We start from the raw sequence: 19,287 nt of genomic DNA, 5'->3' as shown, positions 1-19,287 counted from the left end.
GCGTCCTGACATATTACAACATATTACTTTGATTTCAATTCACTTTGTGGTGAACAAATGATGATAAATGACCTCTTGAGGCATTATAGTGAATTGTCATCTTGAATGGCTGTGTAATAATGAGTGTGATGGTAATGTTGTGGTTAATGAACTAATACATGGTTTCAGATTAAATGCAACAGTTGCATTGTGTGTGTGTGTGTGTGTTACATTGTTCCAGGGGATCAATGTTCACATAGCCACCATCTGGACTGTTTGTTTTGAATGATGATGTCATCTAAGCACGTGACCTTTGGGGCTGTTGATTGCGGTGATTTCATTGGTGGAGCCCAGAAGCCTGTGCACAACGGGGCAGGACCACCGAAGCCATTTTATTATTGTAACAGCGAAGGTGCAAGGTGCATCAATATATTTTGTTTTGTTTACCCACAATTTTTAATTTTAATGCTCAAGACACAATGGGACAGTGTGGAATTACGTCATCCAAAACCGTCTTGGTTTTTCTCAATCTCATATTTTGGGTAAGAAAAACGAGCAGATGTTTGAACAATGTGCAGCAGCAGCAGCAGCAGCAGCAGCAGCAGCGTCCCAGTGATGAGCGTTAGCTCTATAGCTAGCAAACTGCGCCAGAGATGCGCTGCGGGGCGGGGGGACAGATTAGACGATAGACGGGCCCGGCGGGTTATTCACCGACGCGTTTTGTAATTCACCGAGAGGTTTGTAAAACGGAGAGGCAATGTTGAGACGGGCTCCAGCTGTGCAGCAGTGTGTCGGTAGCTGCCGCCCACCAGTTGTAGCTATGACGTTATGCGGCAGCTGCCAGGTGCTGTAGCGTCAGCTGAGTGCGGCTGCAGTGCTACATGAAGCTACACCACATCATTGTTCCAGCAACAGACCAGCACACGGTTTGATTAAAACACACAATAATGATTCAATGGAAACCACAAAATGAGCCCTGGAGGGTGTAATCCCAGAATGTAGAGATATCAACCGGCCTAGTTCACCCCGCACCTGTCTCTCAAACCTGTTATTATCTGCGCTTTATCTGCCATTATTTATATCAAGCTTGTACATAGGCTATGTGTGTAATTGGACATTAATTGTTGACCTGTCTCTGTGTGTCATACTGGCATGATCGCAGTTACGTCCAGGATTGCCAAAACTGTTTCTACAAGGTTATCAATGTCATCCTGACTAAAAATCAGCAAATAAATACTTAACAGCACCACCCAGCTGCATTGCTGCACTGAAGAGTCTATCATCATGACAGAAAAAATAGTTCATCATCAGTCAGTAATGAATAGAGAAAGAATATTTATTATGACATATAGTTAACAAGTGAATGTGACAGTCATGTGTGGTCCTTTGAAGGACGTCCTCTCTGTGTCTCTGATCCCTGTTTCTTTGGTTTTACATGCAGGCCGCCGCCGGGATTTTATGCTACATTGGAGCCTATGTGTTTATCACATATGATGACTACGACCACTTCTTTGAAGACGTGTACACTTTGATCCCCGCTGTCATTATAATAGCTGTTGGGACCCTTCTCTTCATCATCGGCCTGATTGGCTGCTGTGCAACAATACGTGAAAGCTCCTGTGGACTGGCAACAGTGAGTGTGCTCTACATGTCTGTTAGTCATAGAAACAAATCAACATCAGACTGTGGATAAATGTTTATTTAACCTTAACCCTTAAACAGGCAACGTGCACCGGGAGATACACCCACTTTAACATCCTGTAGGGGGTGTGCTGGGAGGTTTTCACTAATGAAGTTTGCATTTATCAAAAGTCTTGTCTGGTATTAGCATCTAGATGATATGATTTGGTTCAGGCTATCTTTCATCGTTTCGTCAGCCTGATCTGAAAACATCATGGCCGCCGGTGGTGGAGAACCTGCTTCCTTCCGTGGAACTAATCATATATTAGTCATACTTATTTTCAATAAAACAACAATCTAAATTCCTAAAATGAATTAGAACAGTTGTCTAAACATTCTCATGAAGAAAAAATGTTCCAACTGTGTTTGTGGTGTTACTTAGCAGCTTTTGAAATGTATGTATCCCATGAGATACGTTGCCAGATTAGGGGTAGAAATTTGGTCAATGTTCATTATTCAAAATTTTGTTTCAAGCTGGAAGGCTTGCTAATAATTACTGCAGTATCAGTTATTATCATGCACAGCTTTGCCCATTACAACAGTATAACTGTATTTTACTTAAATAAATATATTTATTTTCAAGCAGGGCATCTCGGCTAGGTCATTTTATGAGAAAAGAAAGGATGTGGTCAACTGCTGTCACAGAACCAGTCACACACAACACAACAATAAATACAGCTAAAAATAAATAATAACTGGTGGTATGTATGTAGTTAGGGGTGTAACAAATAGTCAATTCACGATACGTTACAAAATACGACATAGGACTCACGATATGAAATAGTCACGGTATAATGTAAAGTGTGGGGGGGACCAACTAATTAATCCAGGTGTGTCTGACCTCACAACTATGGTCAGGCACACCTGGATTAATTAGTTGGTACCTGAACCTGATTCCTAACTATGTGCACAAAACAAGCAAGTATTTTGCCATCTTCTGCCATTCCCAGGTGCAAAATGTTAGAATAAAATGTTATTATGAGTTAATTTAAGATTAGTGCGAAATACAAACATAAAATTCTGTCTCTCTAAAGGTAAATGCAAAAATATTATTTTTTAATTTCTCCCTTATGCAGACTTAAAAACATACAAAAGTTTGTTGCCTGTCTTCTCTATAAAACAGTGTTTCCACTAGGATTTTTTGATGGAGTAGCAGCAGTGGCATGTCACTTCTTTATGAGACTGCTTTCTAATGAGATTACAAAATTGGATTGGAAAAAATGAATAAAATCAACTTTAAAAGGGCTATGTGTAATGTAAATGACCAAGGAATACAAGAATGTATAACTTATCTTCATCAAAATGAGCATTAATATGTTTATCATTTGGGCTCTTTTTATACCTTAATAGGGCAACGTATCCCGGGAGATACAACTCATAAAATCCAAAATATTGAATATATATATATTTTTAATTTTGAAATATTTTTCTTAGGGCCTAAAGAGATGAGTGATAACATTAAATTATTTTTTGCAACTTATTTTCCACTCCTGCCTGTTTAAGGGTTAATAATGGGTGTCTGAACAATGCGTCTTTGTTGTTATTTCAGTTTGCTGCCATTCTCCTGCTGGTGTTTGTAACAGAGTGTGTGGTGGTGGTGCTGGGCTACATATACAGGGCAAAGGTAAACACACACTAACTGGATTGCTGTAGTGATTTATAGATGGATCTGAATGTTTGTGTTTAAGATTAAAAAGTATTATTATTGTATGAAAATGCAGTTATTGCTGCATTCTGTATCGTGTTTTGCAAATCTTTAGGGTGAGAGTGCTGCCTTAAGCCCTACCTTGTTAACAGCACCTGTGTAAATGTTTCAGGTTGAAGATGAGGTGAATCACTCCATTCAGAAGGTTTACAATGAGTACAACGGCACCAACACTGATGCTCCCAGCCGTGCTATTGACTATGTACAGAGGCAGGTGAGGAAAAAAAAAAGTCAACTGTGTCAAATCTTGTTTTTTTGACAGATAAAAATTAAACAGCCTTAATGTTCTAATATTTCTAATGACCTCTTGTTTTGATGTATATTTTTGTCAGCTTCACTGCTGTGGCATTCACAACTACTCTGACTGGAGGAACACTCGCTGGTTTAAAGAATCTAAGAACAACAGCGTACCAGTCAGCTGCTGTCAGCCCAACATCAGCAACTGCACCGGCACTCTCACTCGACCAGCAGATCTCTACCAAGAGGTAAACACAGCACGCTTCAGCGTAGAAGCATGAGCCCACAGACGAAACAGTTCTTGTCGCTTGTGTATTCGTTATGGCCATGAAACTCTTTTAATGTCATTTATTTTCTGTTGTAGGGTTGTGAAGCTCTTGTTGTGAAGAAGTTAAAGGAGATCATGATGTATGTCATATGGGCTGCATTAACGTTTGCATCTATACAGGTAAGGGGGACAATAAATAACACAGATGGACAGCAGATGCATAGAAATCGGTCCAGTTGTTTGACTGCTGTACTGTTAGAGATTTTCTCAAATTGAAGTTTTTGATATGTAATCCTATTTATCGAGAAAATTTGACAGTGATCCCAAATCTAAGAGCCTGTTTGAGTACTTCAGTAATTCATCAGTTATGCTGCCTTTCTGCAAATAAAACACATTTAAGATTTCTTACTATCAGACTGTTCTAAAATCATGTTTAGTGGGGACATGGTTACAGCTGCAGTTATCTCTGTTGGCAGAAAACTGAGCTGACGACAGTTCTGACCTAATTGTGTCAAAGGATTTCTGGTGTGCTCAACAGCGCAGCATGGTTGCTGCTGACCAGCAAACCCTTGCTTAGGCAGCGTGGCCAATCATTTTATTTTACACTCAAACATCCTCATTATAAAATAGCATGAATTCTGATTGTGTGAAAAGATTCTGCTAATTGGTTTAAAAGCGCTTGCTTCTGCAGCGTGATTTTCCATTGTTGCATGGTGATAAAAAGAAATGAGTCCATGTGATCTGGATGCTGGTTTAAAGAGCTTCAGCTGTCTGTCCAAACACTCCCATTGAATTTGATCCCGAGCTCCTGCAGTTTGATCACACTCCTGTCTCAATTGCCTTCCAAGGACGTAATGACTTAAGTAAAAGCTTTTCTTTCATTCCTGTGCCGTGTGCCTGCAGATGCTGGGGATGCTCTGTGCCTGCGTGGTGCTGTGCAGGAGGAGTCACGACCCAGCGTATGAGCTACTGGTCACAACCAACAGCTATGCATGAAGGATGCAGCCAGTCAGCGAAGCACTCAGAAAATTAAAAGGAGCGTCACCGGACATGTCCACAGTAGATTTCAGCTGTAGTTATATAAGCTCAAGCACACCTTGCACAATTCATGATAAAGTAGCGAACACTGATGATGTGGTTTGGGTGGGCGGGGGCTAAAAGACAAAACCAGTTATTTATTGACATGCATTGTAAGTTACTGTTACTTTATATGTTTGTTTTTTTCCCTCATAAATACTGATTTACTTATAAAAGCCAAAGTTGTATATGGCTTATTGACATTTGTGATATTAATGCTGATTTTTCTTGTTTCTTTTAATGGATAAAATTTGGGCTCATTTCCAGTGAGCATGATGAGAAGTAATTTGGAGCTTCTTTGTGTTATTATGATTGTGAGTGTGGCGTGGAATATAATTCCCTGCACACTTGTTTGCACTATGGCTGGAGCTCTGGAGAAATTTCCTAGTTGTTAAAATGCAACATCTATGCTAAAAAGAACATGTACACTATTCCTAACATGTGGGCTTTGACCAGACTTTGTGAAAATGGAAAAACTTTTTACCATAGATAGAACAGATTTAGTGTTTTTATCTCTTGTCTTTGCATTTTTGTTGGCGGAGCACCTCTGCCTTTAATCTCTTAAAGCTATGTTTGGTAGAAAGAGTTTCTCATAGTCACAAATATCCAGATCGTGAATGATGTACATTCTGTTTTGGTGTGGATGTCCTCTGAATTTAGCTTCACTAGTGAGCCATTGCTTATATATAAATTGTGAATCAACCTTTTAGTCTCCAGTGCTATTAGTTGGAGTATTATCAGTGTTACCTGAAGACTTGTGTTTGTGTAGATTCAGTTTGATTTATTTATGTTTAGTTTGCTAGTTATAAACCTGCTATAAAGAAATATGACCAATTATTTTATACATTTTTTTGTGAAATTGGGCTCTGTTTGAATATTTCTGAGCTGTTAAATTGACCCCTAGATATTTAGTTAGTGCTAAAAGTACAATAAATGAAATTGTGTATAGAGCAAAGAACAGGCAGGGGACAAATAAACTCATACATTTTAACTTGACTGTTTCATTTTCTTTTTATTCACATCAGTTTATATGAAAGTAAATGTGTAACCCGCTAAACAATGTCTACAGAGATAATGATTTGATAATTCATCAGGCACATGAAAAATATGGATATAGTCAAGCAAATCAGCGTGCCATCATTTGACAGATAGGGATATAGCTTCCTCAGCTAACTTTTGTATTTTCATCTCCATGGTAACTGATGATCTTCCCAGGTGTCACAGAAAATACTTTTTAGACAGCAGACATGCAGTTATTACATGAGTACATGGCCCTCTATTTTTCCCAGCTCACAAACACAACACAAATACCAAAACAAAACCATATGAGCACCTGAGGTAGGTGCTCATCTAAATATGACCACACTCTTATTTAAATCTTGCATCAGATGCACTCCTCTATTTTCTAACCAACTGAACATAATTATCAGTCAATTATGTCAGTGCCATTTTAAGTCTGAATAACCTGCGATAGGTAATGTCATTGTAGATGTTCAGAGCTCAGCTTTATATAGTACAGCTTGTTCTACTAACAACTGATTGTTTTCTTGGTTGTTCAGTACTGCCAAATAAAGGACAAAAAAAATGACTGATGGAGCAATGTCAGTGGAAGCCATTTTTTGAAGGTTATCAAAATTTTAAGAGCTAATTTATTTTTAGTTTGTCCAGTCCACTGACACTGTTCATACATCAGTCTAAGCAAAGTGAGTGAAGACAATAAGAATCCCAGCCATGAAGCATATGAGGTAACAGGGTTAAATATGACTAATTCACAATTAATAAATAATAATCCCACTTAATCTTTCAACAGCTTCATTCCCACTAAATGATACATTCAGTGCAGGTTCTAGGAAATCAGGTAAACTTGACAGCTGATTGTAAAAAAAAGAGAAAAAGAAGATTTATCCAGGAGGTCAGGCAGAGCAAGTGTGTGATAAGTGAATCTGTATGTGTGCATGTTCATGTATGTGACTGTATGACACAGCAGGAATTATTGACTGCTGTGTCATATATTTATTGTTTGTGTGTGTATGTGCTCAGAGTTTTCCCAGATAATTTCCTGGCACCAGTCCGGTCTGGTTGTCCTTCTCCACCGTCCACCAGCCGTCTTCTCCTCTATCCAACACTCGGACCCTGTCGCCTCTGCTCACAGACAACTCATCATCTACCTGACCCGTCAACAAACATGAAAAAGATGAAGGGTCATCTGCTTTCATCAAACTTTGTTTCTTGTCCAATGATTAAGTGCTGCCATATAATTACCTGTGCAGCATATGTATAAACTGCTATGTAGATGTCCTCCTCCTCCTCATCAGCTGGTAATGAGGCCAATGCTCTGTCCTGCAGGAGGCCTAGTATAGGCTCATATCCTGGGTCTGAACTCTCAACTGAGACTAGAGTCACAGCAGACAGTTGCAAATGCCAAAGGTTAGCATCTCTTAAAAATCAAATTAAGTTAAACAATACATTTATTTATTCAATTCAAATTTACAATATGTTTTCTTATTCAGTTTATAAAACACTGAATCCCACATAGGATGCTGTGTTTTGTAAGTATATAAAGTAAGATGACACTTTCAATTGGTTGTTATACTTCAGGTTTGAAGGTTTTCATTATGTGGCTTACTGAATTGTATGAATTCACATCAAGCGCATGTCAGTTTTAAAACCTTAGGGCACATATTGTGTTTTCTAAAAGGTAAATCCATGAGTGAAAAAGTAATCCACAGTAATATATGAATATATGAGGGAAACTACAATAATTAAGATAAAACTGAATAATTAATAACATCTCTAATGTAATGAACTGTGAGATAACGGGAAATGAGTAATTGTAGTACATACGGTTGCCAACAGATGTCAGTGCTGATCGTGAGTTCTGCGGACGGTCAACGCTGATGTTCACAGAGCTTCCGAGAAGGGCACGAGAGCACCTGTGTGACCCAAGTTCAAGTCAGATATTAGGAATAGAGGTGAGGTGTGGTGTAGGGTCAACATGTCAAAAGGAACTGAAAAAAGGATGAATCAGGAGGAGAAAGCAATTTCTCAGTGCGACACTGATCCTGTTGTCTTGATGTATAATTGTTTAAGTTATCTTGTACAGTGACAATGTGATCTCCTCCTGATGCCGCCTCTTAGCTTATTTGTCTCACACCTCTTCATCATATCTTGTTCTCCTTCAAAAACAGCCTGACCATTGGTTTCTCCAGATGCATGTGTCGGGTAGCAGCTCTCAAACACAATGGGCTCTTAGGGAGGAAAAGAAAGTTGCTCATTTGAGAAGTGAGGACAAGTCGTGTTCTGCAGCATTGCTAAAACAGAAAGGTTATTAGTTGAGTGGCCCTCAGAATCCCATCATTTTGCTCCTGCACTTTTTCTCACTTCTCTTTTCAAATTTGTAGTTTTCTCTGAAGGGAAACGGCTATGTGAGTCCTGAGTAGCTTCCAAAACTTCCTCATTATTCGAATGCCTGGTGCACCACCATTAGAGCTCACCTGGAGGCCTTGATCCTGTGCCTTTTATCTTTATGAAGCAGTCGTTGTCTGTTGTGATGTCACACTGCTCCAGCTGCTTCCTCACCTCCTCCAAAAACTACATTTGAAAGGTGAAAGTGGTTTTAGACAAATTATTCCCACAGTCCACTGTCACACTAGCTATGGAGCTATATACGTTAGCAGCACAGTAATGTTTTGAGCCAGATACTAACTTCAGCACATCAGCACTTATGTTTATCAGGTATGGTATAATGTTTAAAACGAAGTTAAGGCTTTTAATTTAGCATTTGCTATCCTCTGGGGGTCATGAATGATCATATGGTGGACTTATCCACACTGTCAGGCTGACATTACCACACACAGTGTGGGAATTAAGGTCCTTGAACTTAATTGTAGCCTAAGTGCAGAGCAGAGTGCAGTAACAAAGGAAGTGCTGATTCTTAAATTATATTTGCACATAAGTATTTGAACCTGTGTCTGGATAAAAATCAAGCACTAATTCAAAGCTGAACACATAGGATGCTGAGGAGGAAATCATTAATGCATTTATATTGACTGTTAGATTAAATTTTCTGGTAAAACTAATAATTCATGTTTACATTTATAATGTGTTAGTTGTGCATTTCCTTCTTTTGTTTGAAATTAGTTAACTGTCCATTACAAACTGTCCTGTTTGCATTAACATACTGCAGTAGTTGTTAAAGCAGAAGTAAGCGATCCGGTCGTTTTCGCTAATGCTGCATTCCAGGCAGGCTTTTGAAATCGTAAATTACAGCTTCAAGTCACAACTTACGACTTTGTAGTGTTTCAGGCAACCCACTCGTGTTTTTCCGACCTGTGAAAGTCACTATAACTTCCACTCGTAACTTCCGACCTGTGAACTCGTACCAGATCAAACTGATACAACTTCACAGGTCGGGAAAAACAGGAGTTACGAGTTTCCTTGAACGCACCATAACAGTCCTCGTCCCTACGTCGCCACATTCACGGCGTCCCTTGGCTGCACACACAGCCCTGCATGCCGTTCTCTCTCCTCATTGGATAAAAACTGTATGATACGATAAATGTTTTCTCCTCGGCTCAGAGCAGAGCAGAGGGACTGACAGACCCGTGTTTCGGTCCAAACACTCTATGTAAGTTATTGCTGTCGGAAGATATAACTATTTAAGACTTATATTAACACAAATATATCACTTACTTCTGCTTTAATTGCTTAGTACCAATATGGCCCATCATAGTAGTGAACAAATTACTATAGTATTCTTACAATGGTGTTATCATGATGTGACAGTAGGAAAGTGAGCTCACCTCATCATCTTTGACACACTGCATGGAGAAGTGGTTGCAGTGGTCCCAAAGAACACACCTGAGCTTGGTGATGCGATCTCCCTCCATTTGCTGAAACACCTAAAACAACAAACAAACAAACAAAAAACATACACACGTAACCCTCCACTGTAACATTCCCTAGTTAATATCAGTAACTTATTGAGACATGGTTGTTTTCTCATGTTGTTTCCCAACACTGGTCATACTGTAGTTTGTGTGCATAGCCTGTTTTATCTGCATGAACATAACATGGCTCTATTATACTTGACTACCACATGAATAGGCTTCTGCAGTTTTAAACATGCTCACTGCAACATGAGATGTATTTCTCCACTGGTCAGCAATAAGCAGGTGTTAAGAGATTCTGCAGTTAAAGGGATGTGGTGTGAGGTTAAGTTTGTCTGGTTAGACCAACTTGCAACTTTCTGTGTCAGAGAGCATTGCAGGATATAGGAATAGGCTATCATCCACTGTACCTCACATGTGCTCTTATGTGTTTCCTCCCAGTCCCGGCGAATGCTTTCTAGCTCAGCAATGGAGTTGGAGTACAGCTTCTCTGTGAGTATAATTGTAGATGGTTGGAATTAGAAATGAAATACAGCAATAAAGAGGAGTAAACGTTGTGCAGTTTTGCTTCAGAATTGACAACTACTCAATGTAAAGTGAATCATTTACACAAATAACTCTCTAAATGTACATCACCAGTTGAAGCCAGAAATGTGCATACCTGCTTCAGTGGCTGTCTGTCTGCATTGCTTGGCTCTGTGACGTACCTGTGAAACAAATTTTACACAGGAAGCAACACACATGACCAATTTGATAAAGTCTGATCACAAGCCAGAGAGACATAAACCTTGTATGTGAATATGTCTATTCACATATTTAGACAATCAGGGTTATTTGGGGAGCCTGAAACAAGACAGATAACACATCAACACAGCAACACTTTGTTCCTCTTTGCTTGCTGTTTCATTGCATCACTGATGGTGCACTTTGCACAAAGTCTCTCCCACAAAAGTGCTGCCCTACTTGCAGTGATGGTTCGAGTGCTGAATATTAAAATGATCTACCCCTTGTGGGTTTGCATATGGATTCCTTTAATTGGGGGCATCAGTTTCTTCAGAAACTTGTCTTTACATTACTGTAGAGACATCATTGGTTGCACCTTTTCTGAGTTTTTAGATGTTATGTTGGTCCTTTCAGCCCCCTGCTCTGCTTCATCTGCCTCCTTGCATCTGAGCTCATAGTTCTTCTTTGACTGCAAAAAAAAGAGAAACAACAACCCGTTGACCATAAATGACATACAACTTTCTGCCAATGATGCGTGTACAACATATCGAACCTTCACAAAGAGGAAGTGTTTGCTTTCTGAATTTAAAGTTAAAAACATATTCAAAGGAAACCAGCAGTGGCTGTTTCCCTACCTCCATGGTTTTCTTGAAGAAAGTAACCTTTTTCTTCTGAACCTTCTCCATGATGCTTTCGAGCTATAATAGGAAACAGTACAGTGAAAATTAAAACTTGTATTCATGCAGTTGCAGTGGTCAGTTGCTGACATACACTTGAAACTTGAAACCAAAAATATCAGTATTTGAAATATGACCTCACAGTGTTCATCTGGGTAATCAAACTTAGTACCTCTCTGTTTGTGTACAATAGTTTGGTTGTTAGGCAACATAAATTTCCCAATACCTTCTTCCTCTGCTCTTTCTGGTGTTCTCTGAATGTCTCAATTTTTTTCACCTCCTCTTTCAATATATCGGATAGTTGGATGTGAAAGTTCCCAATGCTCTCAATTTCTGTGGCAAAAACAATCAAAACAATAATATCTGACCACAATTAAGATAAACAGCAGCAATAATTAATACTTTGGTTGGATTTGTCAAACAACTTACGTGTTTTTAATTGATCAAAGGATGCTTTCAAGGTGCTGAAAGGAACACATGAGATCAGAGAGGATTCAACAACTCGGTTCAGCTTTTACCTTGAAGAGGCTGATTATGTTTACAAGATAAAAATAAAACAAGAAGCATCCACTGTTTCTATGTTAACTGGGCCTTTACAACTCAGATGTGGCTTGTTATTTTTAACCAAAAAGTTGCTTCCTGTTCCTTTCATTTACAGTTGGGGTCTGATGAAGCAGCCACACCAGAGCAGTTTGGATTGTACAAAATAATACCAAGGGCACCTCACTTTCATTCACTGACAGTAATTAAAGAGTGCTTCATTAGTCAGAGAGTCAGAGACACCAACTGACCTTGCACCTTATTGTTGCAGTAGAAAATGTCTTTCATTATTGTCAGGCCATGTTTCTGTTTTTTGAGGTTTAGCAGTGGGTGGAGGAAACTTGAAAAAACAGGAAATAGGCAAAAAATAATGACCCACTATGTACAAATTACTATGCATCTGCAGTAAATAGTTAGGTGGTAGACACACACACACACACACACACACACACACACACACACACACACACACACACACACACCCTCTGTAACTTGCATCATAAATATAGCTGGTCAATGGGCTAAGCAGTATTTCAAGGTAACGATACAGGTAGATAACGCTGTGTATATATAATATACAGTATATATATATATATATATAGACAGACTCTGTATTCAGATAACGCTGTGTGTGTGTGTGTGTGTGTGTGTGTGTGTGTGTGTATGTACATATAGATAGATATCAGGACATCACCCACTATGCATTTACCTGATCTCTGAGTGGCCGCCAGCTTTGCGAGCAATAACCACCAGGTCCTTCCCATATTTCTCCTCTGCTAGTGCCCTGTGGAGAATGACCAGACAAACATGTTACCCTGAAGCACAGCATTTGTGTTTTAGTGTTTTGTTGTGAAGTCTAGTTGTAACATAGCAAAGATGTGTTTCTTTCTGATAAAATGTTCTTTATCTATTGTGATGAACATAAGTGTGACTAATGACATGTGCTGCTGAATCAGATTGCCATAAATATATTTTCCAGGAAGTTCATTTAAAGATCTTCTTGTCTCTGCCTCATATTGTTGCAATATAAACATCCTCTGACATTACCAAAATCCCCAGTGACATCATTTTTTTTAAGCAATCTGATAAAACACCACAAACACAGATAGGCCAATATTCCTGTAAGGATTCTTCATAAGCTCCTTGTTTAATGGTCAGTTTTTATTTCAGCTACTTAAACATCTGCACAAAGTCATACTACCTCATCTTTAAAAGCTCCTCCACATCTTTGCACATTTGCCTTCCATCTCGTAACCTTTGGATCACAGCGTCATACCCAACGTGGCAATTAAAATCTGACCCCTGTGTTGGGAAGACATCGAAAAAATTAAGAGAAATTCTGCAATGAATTCTGTTACTCAACAAGAATTACAACATGTCCTTGTGTTAATCCTGGAGTCACGCTGTGTGGTAAAAATGCAGAACTACCCATATGCAATAGTTTGAGGGCGACATACTCAGTCATATGTAGGGTGGATAGATAAAGTCATATAAGATCAGTAAGGCGCAGGGTGGCCTTTCACACGTTACAGTAACTTCCACAGAGAGGGAGGACAGTACAGATGTTTCTTGAAGTGACATTATCAACACATTTTTGTTTTTTTAACACGTCATATTACCTCTACATTGCTACTGTATTTCTGATACTCACAGGAACTATAGTTTATGTTGCTTATGAACTGAGATAAGATAAACATATGATGCGTGATTGCGAAGATATGAGTCTACACAAGGACAGCCACGGCAAAGCATGAGACTACAAAAGCAGACTTACCCAGAAAGCATCTTTAAACATCAAAGGGGCCATCTCATGTGTTACTTCCTTGAACTGAACACAAGCTGCTTTCCCCTGAATGAACTCCTCTTACAGGACTTGACTTGAAAACTGATTGCTGACCAGCAGCTCAGATGAAGTTGCTGAAACTTTGGTAAGTAAGTAAGTAAGCTGTGTTTCAAGCCGTGAGTGGCCCAAACGTCACTGAGTCATTTTGAATGAGGAAGAGCTTCTGTCCCATGATGTCACTGACCACAGTAAGCTCAGCCCATGTGTGAGTCTCTGTTTCACTATCATTTAATGGATGTGTCTGAAAGTTGGTGAAAGGCTTAATGCAGTCTGACACATCTGTGTATCTGCAGGTCTCAGGCTCAGGTGTTAATGTGTCTTAATAAGTAGCCACCTTAGCAATGAGTTTGTTTGTGTGTTCACTCGTCTGCATTTGCATTTGCAGAGGCTATTTTTCAGGTTCACAAATTGCATTAAAATTGAAGTAAATCAACACAAATGTAACTAAGGCACTTGTATTGTTTTGTAATGATGTGCACCATTTGTTTGACTACTTACTTCAGCCACATTAAATTATTTTGTTACAAGTATCTGATTATTGTGAACAATTCCTATTTTAAAACATTTTATTGTTATGCAGAAAAATATGGTCATTCACCACTTGTTTAGTACGTTGTTGTGTCAACCACTAGAGGGAGACATAGACCTCTCTGAAATATCTCAAACACACGTCTTACTGTAAAGTATGAAATGAGAACAAACCCTCCCATCACACAGGGTTCAGACATAAAACCCACAAATCTCTGTATCCTATTGAGTTGAATACAAATTTGTGCCTCAGGCGTCTCACAGAGGGGAAGACACTGAGACACGTGGATGAGCACCTAAAGGCTTATTATTGATTTTCAAAGTGAGGGGAAGGACAGACTGTGGTGTCTCTCACCAGAGATGTGTGAAAATCTTTGGCTCTCTCACAAAGCCGGGGGATCATTCTGTTGCACACCTAAAGACATGTTAAAGGGGCCGTACAAATCAATAAAGCCGACTGAGAATAATGGAGGTTGGTCTATTTTACTGCTTTTACCTGTTATCATAAATAGCTTTGAGCTTCAATTCTGCATGTGCACCACTATGAAAGTTTGTTGTTAATGCATCTGTTCCATATTTACAATAAGTCTAGCTTGTCGTAAAGTTAACCATGTTTCAACCCGTGTGTACTTTCCAACCTTGTGAAATAACCCTAACCCTAACCCTAAAAGGAAATACAAATTCTCATTCTGCTTGACTAAAGCCATGGGATATAGTTTGAGGGTGAAACAATTCAGTTTTCCCACTTGGAAAAAACTGGACATCCACTAGTTAGAGCGAAGATAATCCTCCCAGGCCGAGGCTTCCACGTTTTCACATTGAGCTGACTGAGTCTGTGGAGCTTGGCCTCTGCTGTGACCCTGTTTGAGGCCTCTAATGGAGGAACAAGCTCTGGGAATCAGCTGTGCTGCCTGGGTCTGAGCACACTCACACACCAGGGTTGCAGCACTCACACACACTTGCTCCCCTTCTCTCATTCGTTTTCTCTCCCTCCCTCACACTCCCCCGGAGTGGCAGTTATTGAACTGTGACAAACTAGCCATGTCAGACCAGCCCCCCTACCTGGGGGATTGGCTAAATGACCTTTCCATTACCCAGCCACTGCTGTATTCCCCCTCCACAGATAGAGTTACACACGCAGCCACACAGCCCATTTGCCAGGACCAGTGTCACTGTTACTACCATTAGCAGCTACATCTTTCTGTGCTTTCGTACACAAATCAATTTTATTTTATTTTATTTTATTTTATTTTATTTTATTTTATTTTATTTTATTTTATTTTATTTTATTTTTAGATAACTATACTGAAACACATGCAATATATTGATTTTGTATACTGCACTCAGCTTCGGAGGTCTGGCCCATGTGTTCATGCTGAGTGACAAACATGTGATGCCAGAAGCAGCTTGGGCCTGGTTACTTGGCTTTGTGCAAGTGTGTGTGTGTGTGTGTGTGTGTGTGTGTGTGTGTGTGTGTGTGTGAGAGATAGAAAGAGAGATAGAGTGAGTGCAAGAGTGAGTGCAAGAGAGAGAGAGAGAGAGAAATGCTGGCCTGCAAAGTGTGTGTCTTAACTGGTTTTCACACATTCTCCATCCTCCATTCCTGCTAATCCCCCGTTGACCATTGGTACCAGCCCTGAATCTCACCAGATACTTTAGGGAACAAGTCTGAGGAAGAAAGAGAGTGAAGAGGTGGGTGAGAGGTCAAAGGTTAAAAGTGGATGAAGAGATGATGCAAGAAGAGAGGGATGGATGCAGATATGGGGGGGGGGGGGGTGAACATGTAGAGTCTGAGAGAATGGGGGGGAAGTGAAGGAGCCAAAGAAAAGAGAGACTCTGAATGGAAGAGGACAGAGAGCAGTGCTCAGTGGACTGCTGCTGCCCGCCTGATAGGAATGCAATGAAGTGAGCCCTTGGCCACATTAGTGGGAACCTGTTAGGAAGCTGACAGATGGGAAGCTAATGATGTGTAGGCACAAGGGCAGTGACTGTAGTTGCTAGTGAGACGATGTGTAGTGGCTGTCATAATACAGCTGAAAACTAACAGCTGAGGGTGATGGAGGAAGAGGAGGAGGATGAGGAGAGGAGAGAGCAGAATCATACAGCGAGCTGGGAGCCTTTCTCACGTTTGATCTACATCTGCCTTTTAATGAAACATTTATTAGCTGTCTTAATCCTTATTACTGCTAAGAACTCCTGCTTTAATCAGTTTGATCCTCATGTGTCTGCTATTCCCTGATGTGATTCTCTGGACACTAGGATGAAGGCAGTATGGACACTCACACATCTTGTATTTGTTTGCATGGATTTTTCTTTGTATAAATATTTGATCAGAATGGATGTCACACAATGCAGTTGTAGCCATGTTTCTGTTTATCTGATGATTTTAAAATAGCCATGCACGTGCATATGTGCATGCATATTGGTTTGCGTGCAAGGAAAATGTATGTGTGCACATTAGAGTAGATGTGTACTGGTGGTGACCCCTGTAAAATGGATGCGTGCCACAGGAAAATCCCTCTGTGCCCTGCTCCTCCCTCCTCTCCCCCGCACACTCCCTTCAACAGACTGGATTTTGGTGTTGCACTAATTAGCCCAGCGGCCATTTTTTCCCCCACAGGGACACATCCTGTCCCCCTCACCTGTCCCCACGCCCTCCCCCTTTTCTCTTGCTTTATTTCCTGACCAACTTCCTTTCACCCCTTCTCTCCTAGACTCTCACCTTTTGTCACCTCTGTACTTAACATCTCCCCATGTCATCATCCCCCCTCCCTTCCCCTCCCCTCCCCTCTCCTCCTCATGCTCTCTTCTTCTTTCTCACTCCCTCTTTTCCTCTCACTTTCTCTCCCTCTCTCTTCAACCCTTACATGTTTCCAGTCCTGTTAGTCTCTTGTGACCTGGCCTTTTACCACTCCATAACACTTTTGTGTGCAAATGTGTGTTCTTGTGCACATACCTATATGCAGGCTTTTACAATAAAGTATGTGTTTGCAATAAGTGTTTTTTAATGTGTGTGTGTGTGTGTGTGTGTGTGTGTGTGTGTTGTTATAAAGGTAAGACTGCTTAGTAATTGCTAAGTGATTTCATCCATCCGGCAGAGGACAGAGATTCTGCTTGGCTTCACTGCTCTGATCTGGGCCACAAGGGGAGTTAGACTCTGAGATGCAGGTCAACATTGGCAGGAGACTCTAGACTGGACCAGCTCCTTTCTTTGTTTGTATCTGTTCAGATTACAAATGGGTTTTTTAGACTGTAGCTATGTGTGCGGGCATACACGGTCTGTGTGCGCATTCGTGTGCAGTGTGATGTATTGTGTACATATTCATCTTTGTGTGTTTCCTAGGTTTAAAGGGCTATTATGTGGAAGTTGGACACTATTATTCTGTGTCAGACCTTTTGCTGCACGTGGTGTAGATAGCACACTATCAAAGTGAATACAGTAATACCAAGTAAACTTGAACTCTGAGGACAGTGCACACATACAACAGCAGGTGGGGCTGTTGAGTTTCTGAGTTTTGCTGTGTGCTGTGTGCCTGATTCATCCCTTCACCCACATTCCTTTTGTTTTCTGCTCAGTCTCACAGCGAACGGTGAGGCCTTGGGAGAGAATTATCACTGGCTGCTCTGCAGCTCCTCCACCACACGCAAAGAACACTGATAACCCAGAGTCGGTATTGTTACTACAGAAACAATCCATGCACTCACATATTTCAGTTATTACAAATTTTTAAACCTAATATATATATCAATCTTAGCAAAATTAAGCATGTTTCTTTCATTTACACGCTTAAATACAACCACAGTCATGGACTGTTTCACTGGTACCACAACAGCATTTGATTTATATTTGGAGGATGTTTCTCATTTACTTTTAATTTGGAAATGTAACTCTTTCATTTTTACCGCCATTGCATAAAAATGATGTCTCAACCAAGACCTTAAAAGTTGTCCAACACTCATTTTAGGAAATCACACTGCTCTTTCAGAAATCTTTCTTTTTACATTTTATAAAAAATATTATTATAGGCCCTAATCCTATATTCTAGATGATATAATTTTTTGGCCACTACATTTTTTTGAAGAAAAAAAGAAAAAGAAAAAAGGACAGGATTAAACTTAATTGAACTGTAGGTCACAAACTTATAGCTGTAGCAAATAAAGGCAAAAAAAAAAAAAAGCGCTGGGAATGGGCTTGTGGTGCAACAGTAATTTGGTGGTGCATACAGATGTAGGACCTGTACAAGAGCAGCATCAGCAGCTTTATGTGACAGTTTGTCTTTGGTATTGTGATGCTGTGAGCCGTGCAAGGTTGGTTGTTGGCGATCCATCAGACATTTTATTGCCATGGTAAAACTGAGGACAGCACAGGTTGCATTTTACAGTATTGCAGCAGGGAAAAATGGAGGTAGTTGTTGATTACCTGCGGTTCAGAGTGGTTTAGTTCTTCATTTCGTCACTTTCACCACCGGATTTCCTTTTGTTAAGCTAGCAAAATATATGACTGAGGAGCTAATGAATAATAAATGCTGCATACAGCGATGTGGGTAGTATACATGCTAGAGAGTTCTGTGTGTTATTCCATAAGTCACAATTAACTAAAGAATGACAATGATGAGGTTGTGTCAATACAAAACATCACATTTCTAAAGAACAAATTATTTAATCTCAACCACTAATATTCATTATGTTCTGCATCAACATTTGACAAAACATATTTTAGACTCTAAGGCTTATTATGAAAGGAAGGAGCAGTTTTATGTTTCATTAAATACTTCAAATACAGTTCAAATTAATTCAAATGTATTACTGCTCATATTACCACATTCTCACCACATAGTCTTATATATATATCATCAGAGTGGTTGTATTTCTGCACAAACTCACATATACATAAAAACTTTATTTCCACACAATAAATTGCTGTTAGTATGAGCATGGCTCTATCCAGGCGTGATGGGTTATGCAGGCCGGCAGGCAGGCCCAGGTATCACAGTTACAGTGGTGTTGTGCTATGCGGTGGTGTGCATGATTATCGACCAGCGTGTCATGCAGGATAAGGCCCAGTGTGCCTCTGTTGACTGCTTTGCGGTCAGCACTGCAGGGAGCAGGATTGTGGTTAGCCTACAGACAGCCAAGGCTGT

General features: G+C 40.0%; 2 protein-coding genes across 3 annotated transcripts; one reads left to right on the top strand and one right to left on the bottom strand.

Annotated features, from left to right (window-relative positions):
* Nucleotides 1-327: 327 nt before the first annotated feature.
* Nucleotides 328-5,937, top strand: LOC146989836 (tetraspanin-3-like). The gene is made up of 7 exons (XM_085764440.1): nucleotides 328-521; nucleotides 1,421-1,612; nucleotides 3,209-3,283; nucleotides 3,477-3,578; nucleotides 3,697-3,849; nucleotides 3,966-4,049; nucleotides 4,773-5,937. The coding sequence occupies exons 1-7, from the start codon at nucleotides 459-461 to the stop codon at nucleotides 4,863-4,865; spliced, it is 762 nt and encodes a 253-aa protein (XP_085620566.1). The 5' UTR covers nucleotides 328-458; the 3' UTR covers nucleotides 4,866-5,937.
* On the bottom strand, nucleotides 5,702-13,744 carry pstpip1b (proline-serine-threonine phosphatase interacting protein 1b). 2 transcript variants are annotated; one of them, XM_085764417.1, is made up of 15 exons: nucleotides 13,550-13,744; nucleotides 12,977-13,077; nucleotides 12,485-12,559; nucleotides 11,665-11,699; nucleotides 11,462-11,568; nucleotides 11,194-11,256; nucleotides 10,935-11,027; nucleotides 10,497-10,542; nucleotides 10,246-10,325; nucleotides 9,749-9,847; nucleotides 8,441-8,537; nucleotides 8,101-8,194; nucleotides 7,791-7,879; nucleotides 7,209-7,339; nucleotides 5,702-7,114 (listed from the first exon to the last, which is right to left on the bottom strand). In XM_085764417.1, the coding sequence occupies exons 1-15, from the start codon at nucleotides 13,580-13,582 to the stop codon at nucleotides 6,983-6,985; spliced, it is 1,275 nt and encodes a 424-aa protein (XP_085620543.1). In that variant the 5' UTR covers nucleotides 13,583-13,744; the 3' UTR covers nucleotides 5,702-6,982. The 2 variants fall into 2 exon arrangements, with proteins under 2 accessions (XP_085620543.1, XP_085620553.1); XM_085764427.1 differs by having other exon boundaries at nucleotides 7,209-7,333.
* Between the last annotated feature and the right edge of the window lie 5,543 nt (nucleotides 13,745-19,287).

The sequence above is a fragment of the Trachurus japonicus genome, chromosome 3 (assembly GCF_045865225.1).
Source record: "Trachurus japonicus isolate A0001 chromosome 3, Traja_1.0".
Lineage (NCBI taxonomy): Eukaryota > Metazoa > Chordata > Actinopteri > Carangiformes > Carangidae > Trachurus > Trachurus japonicus.
Note: the sequence above shows the minus strand (reverse complement) of the source record. Positions and strands in the feature narration are given on the sequence as shown.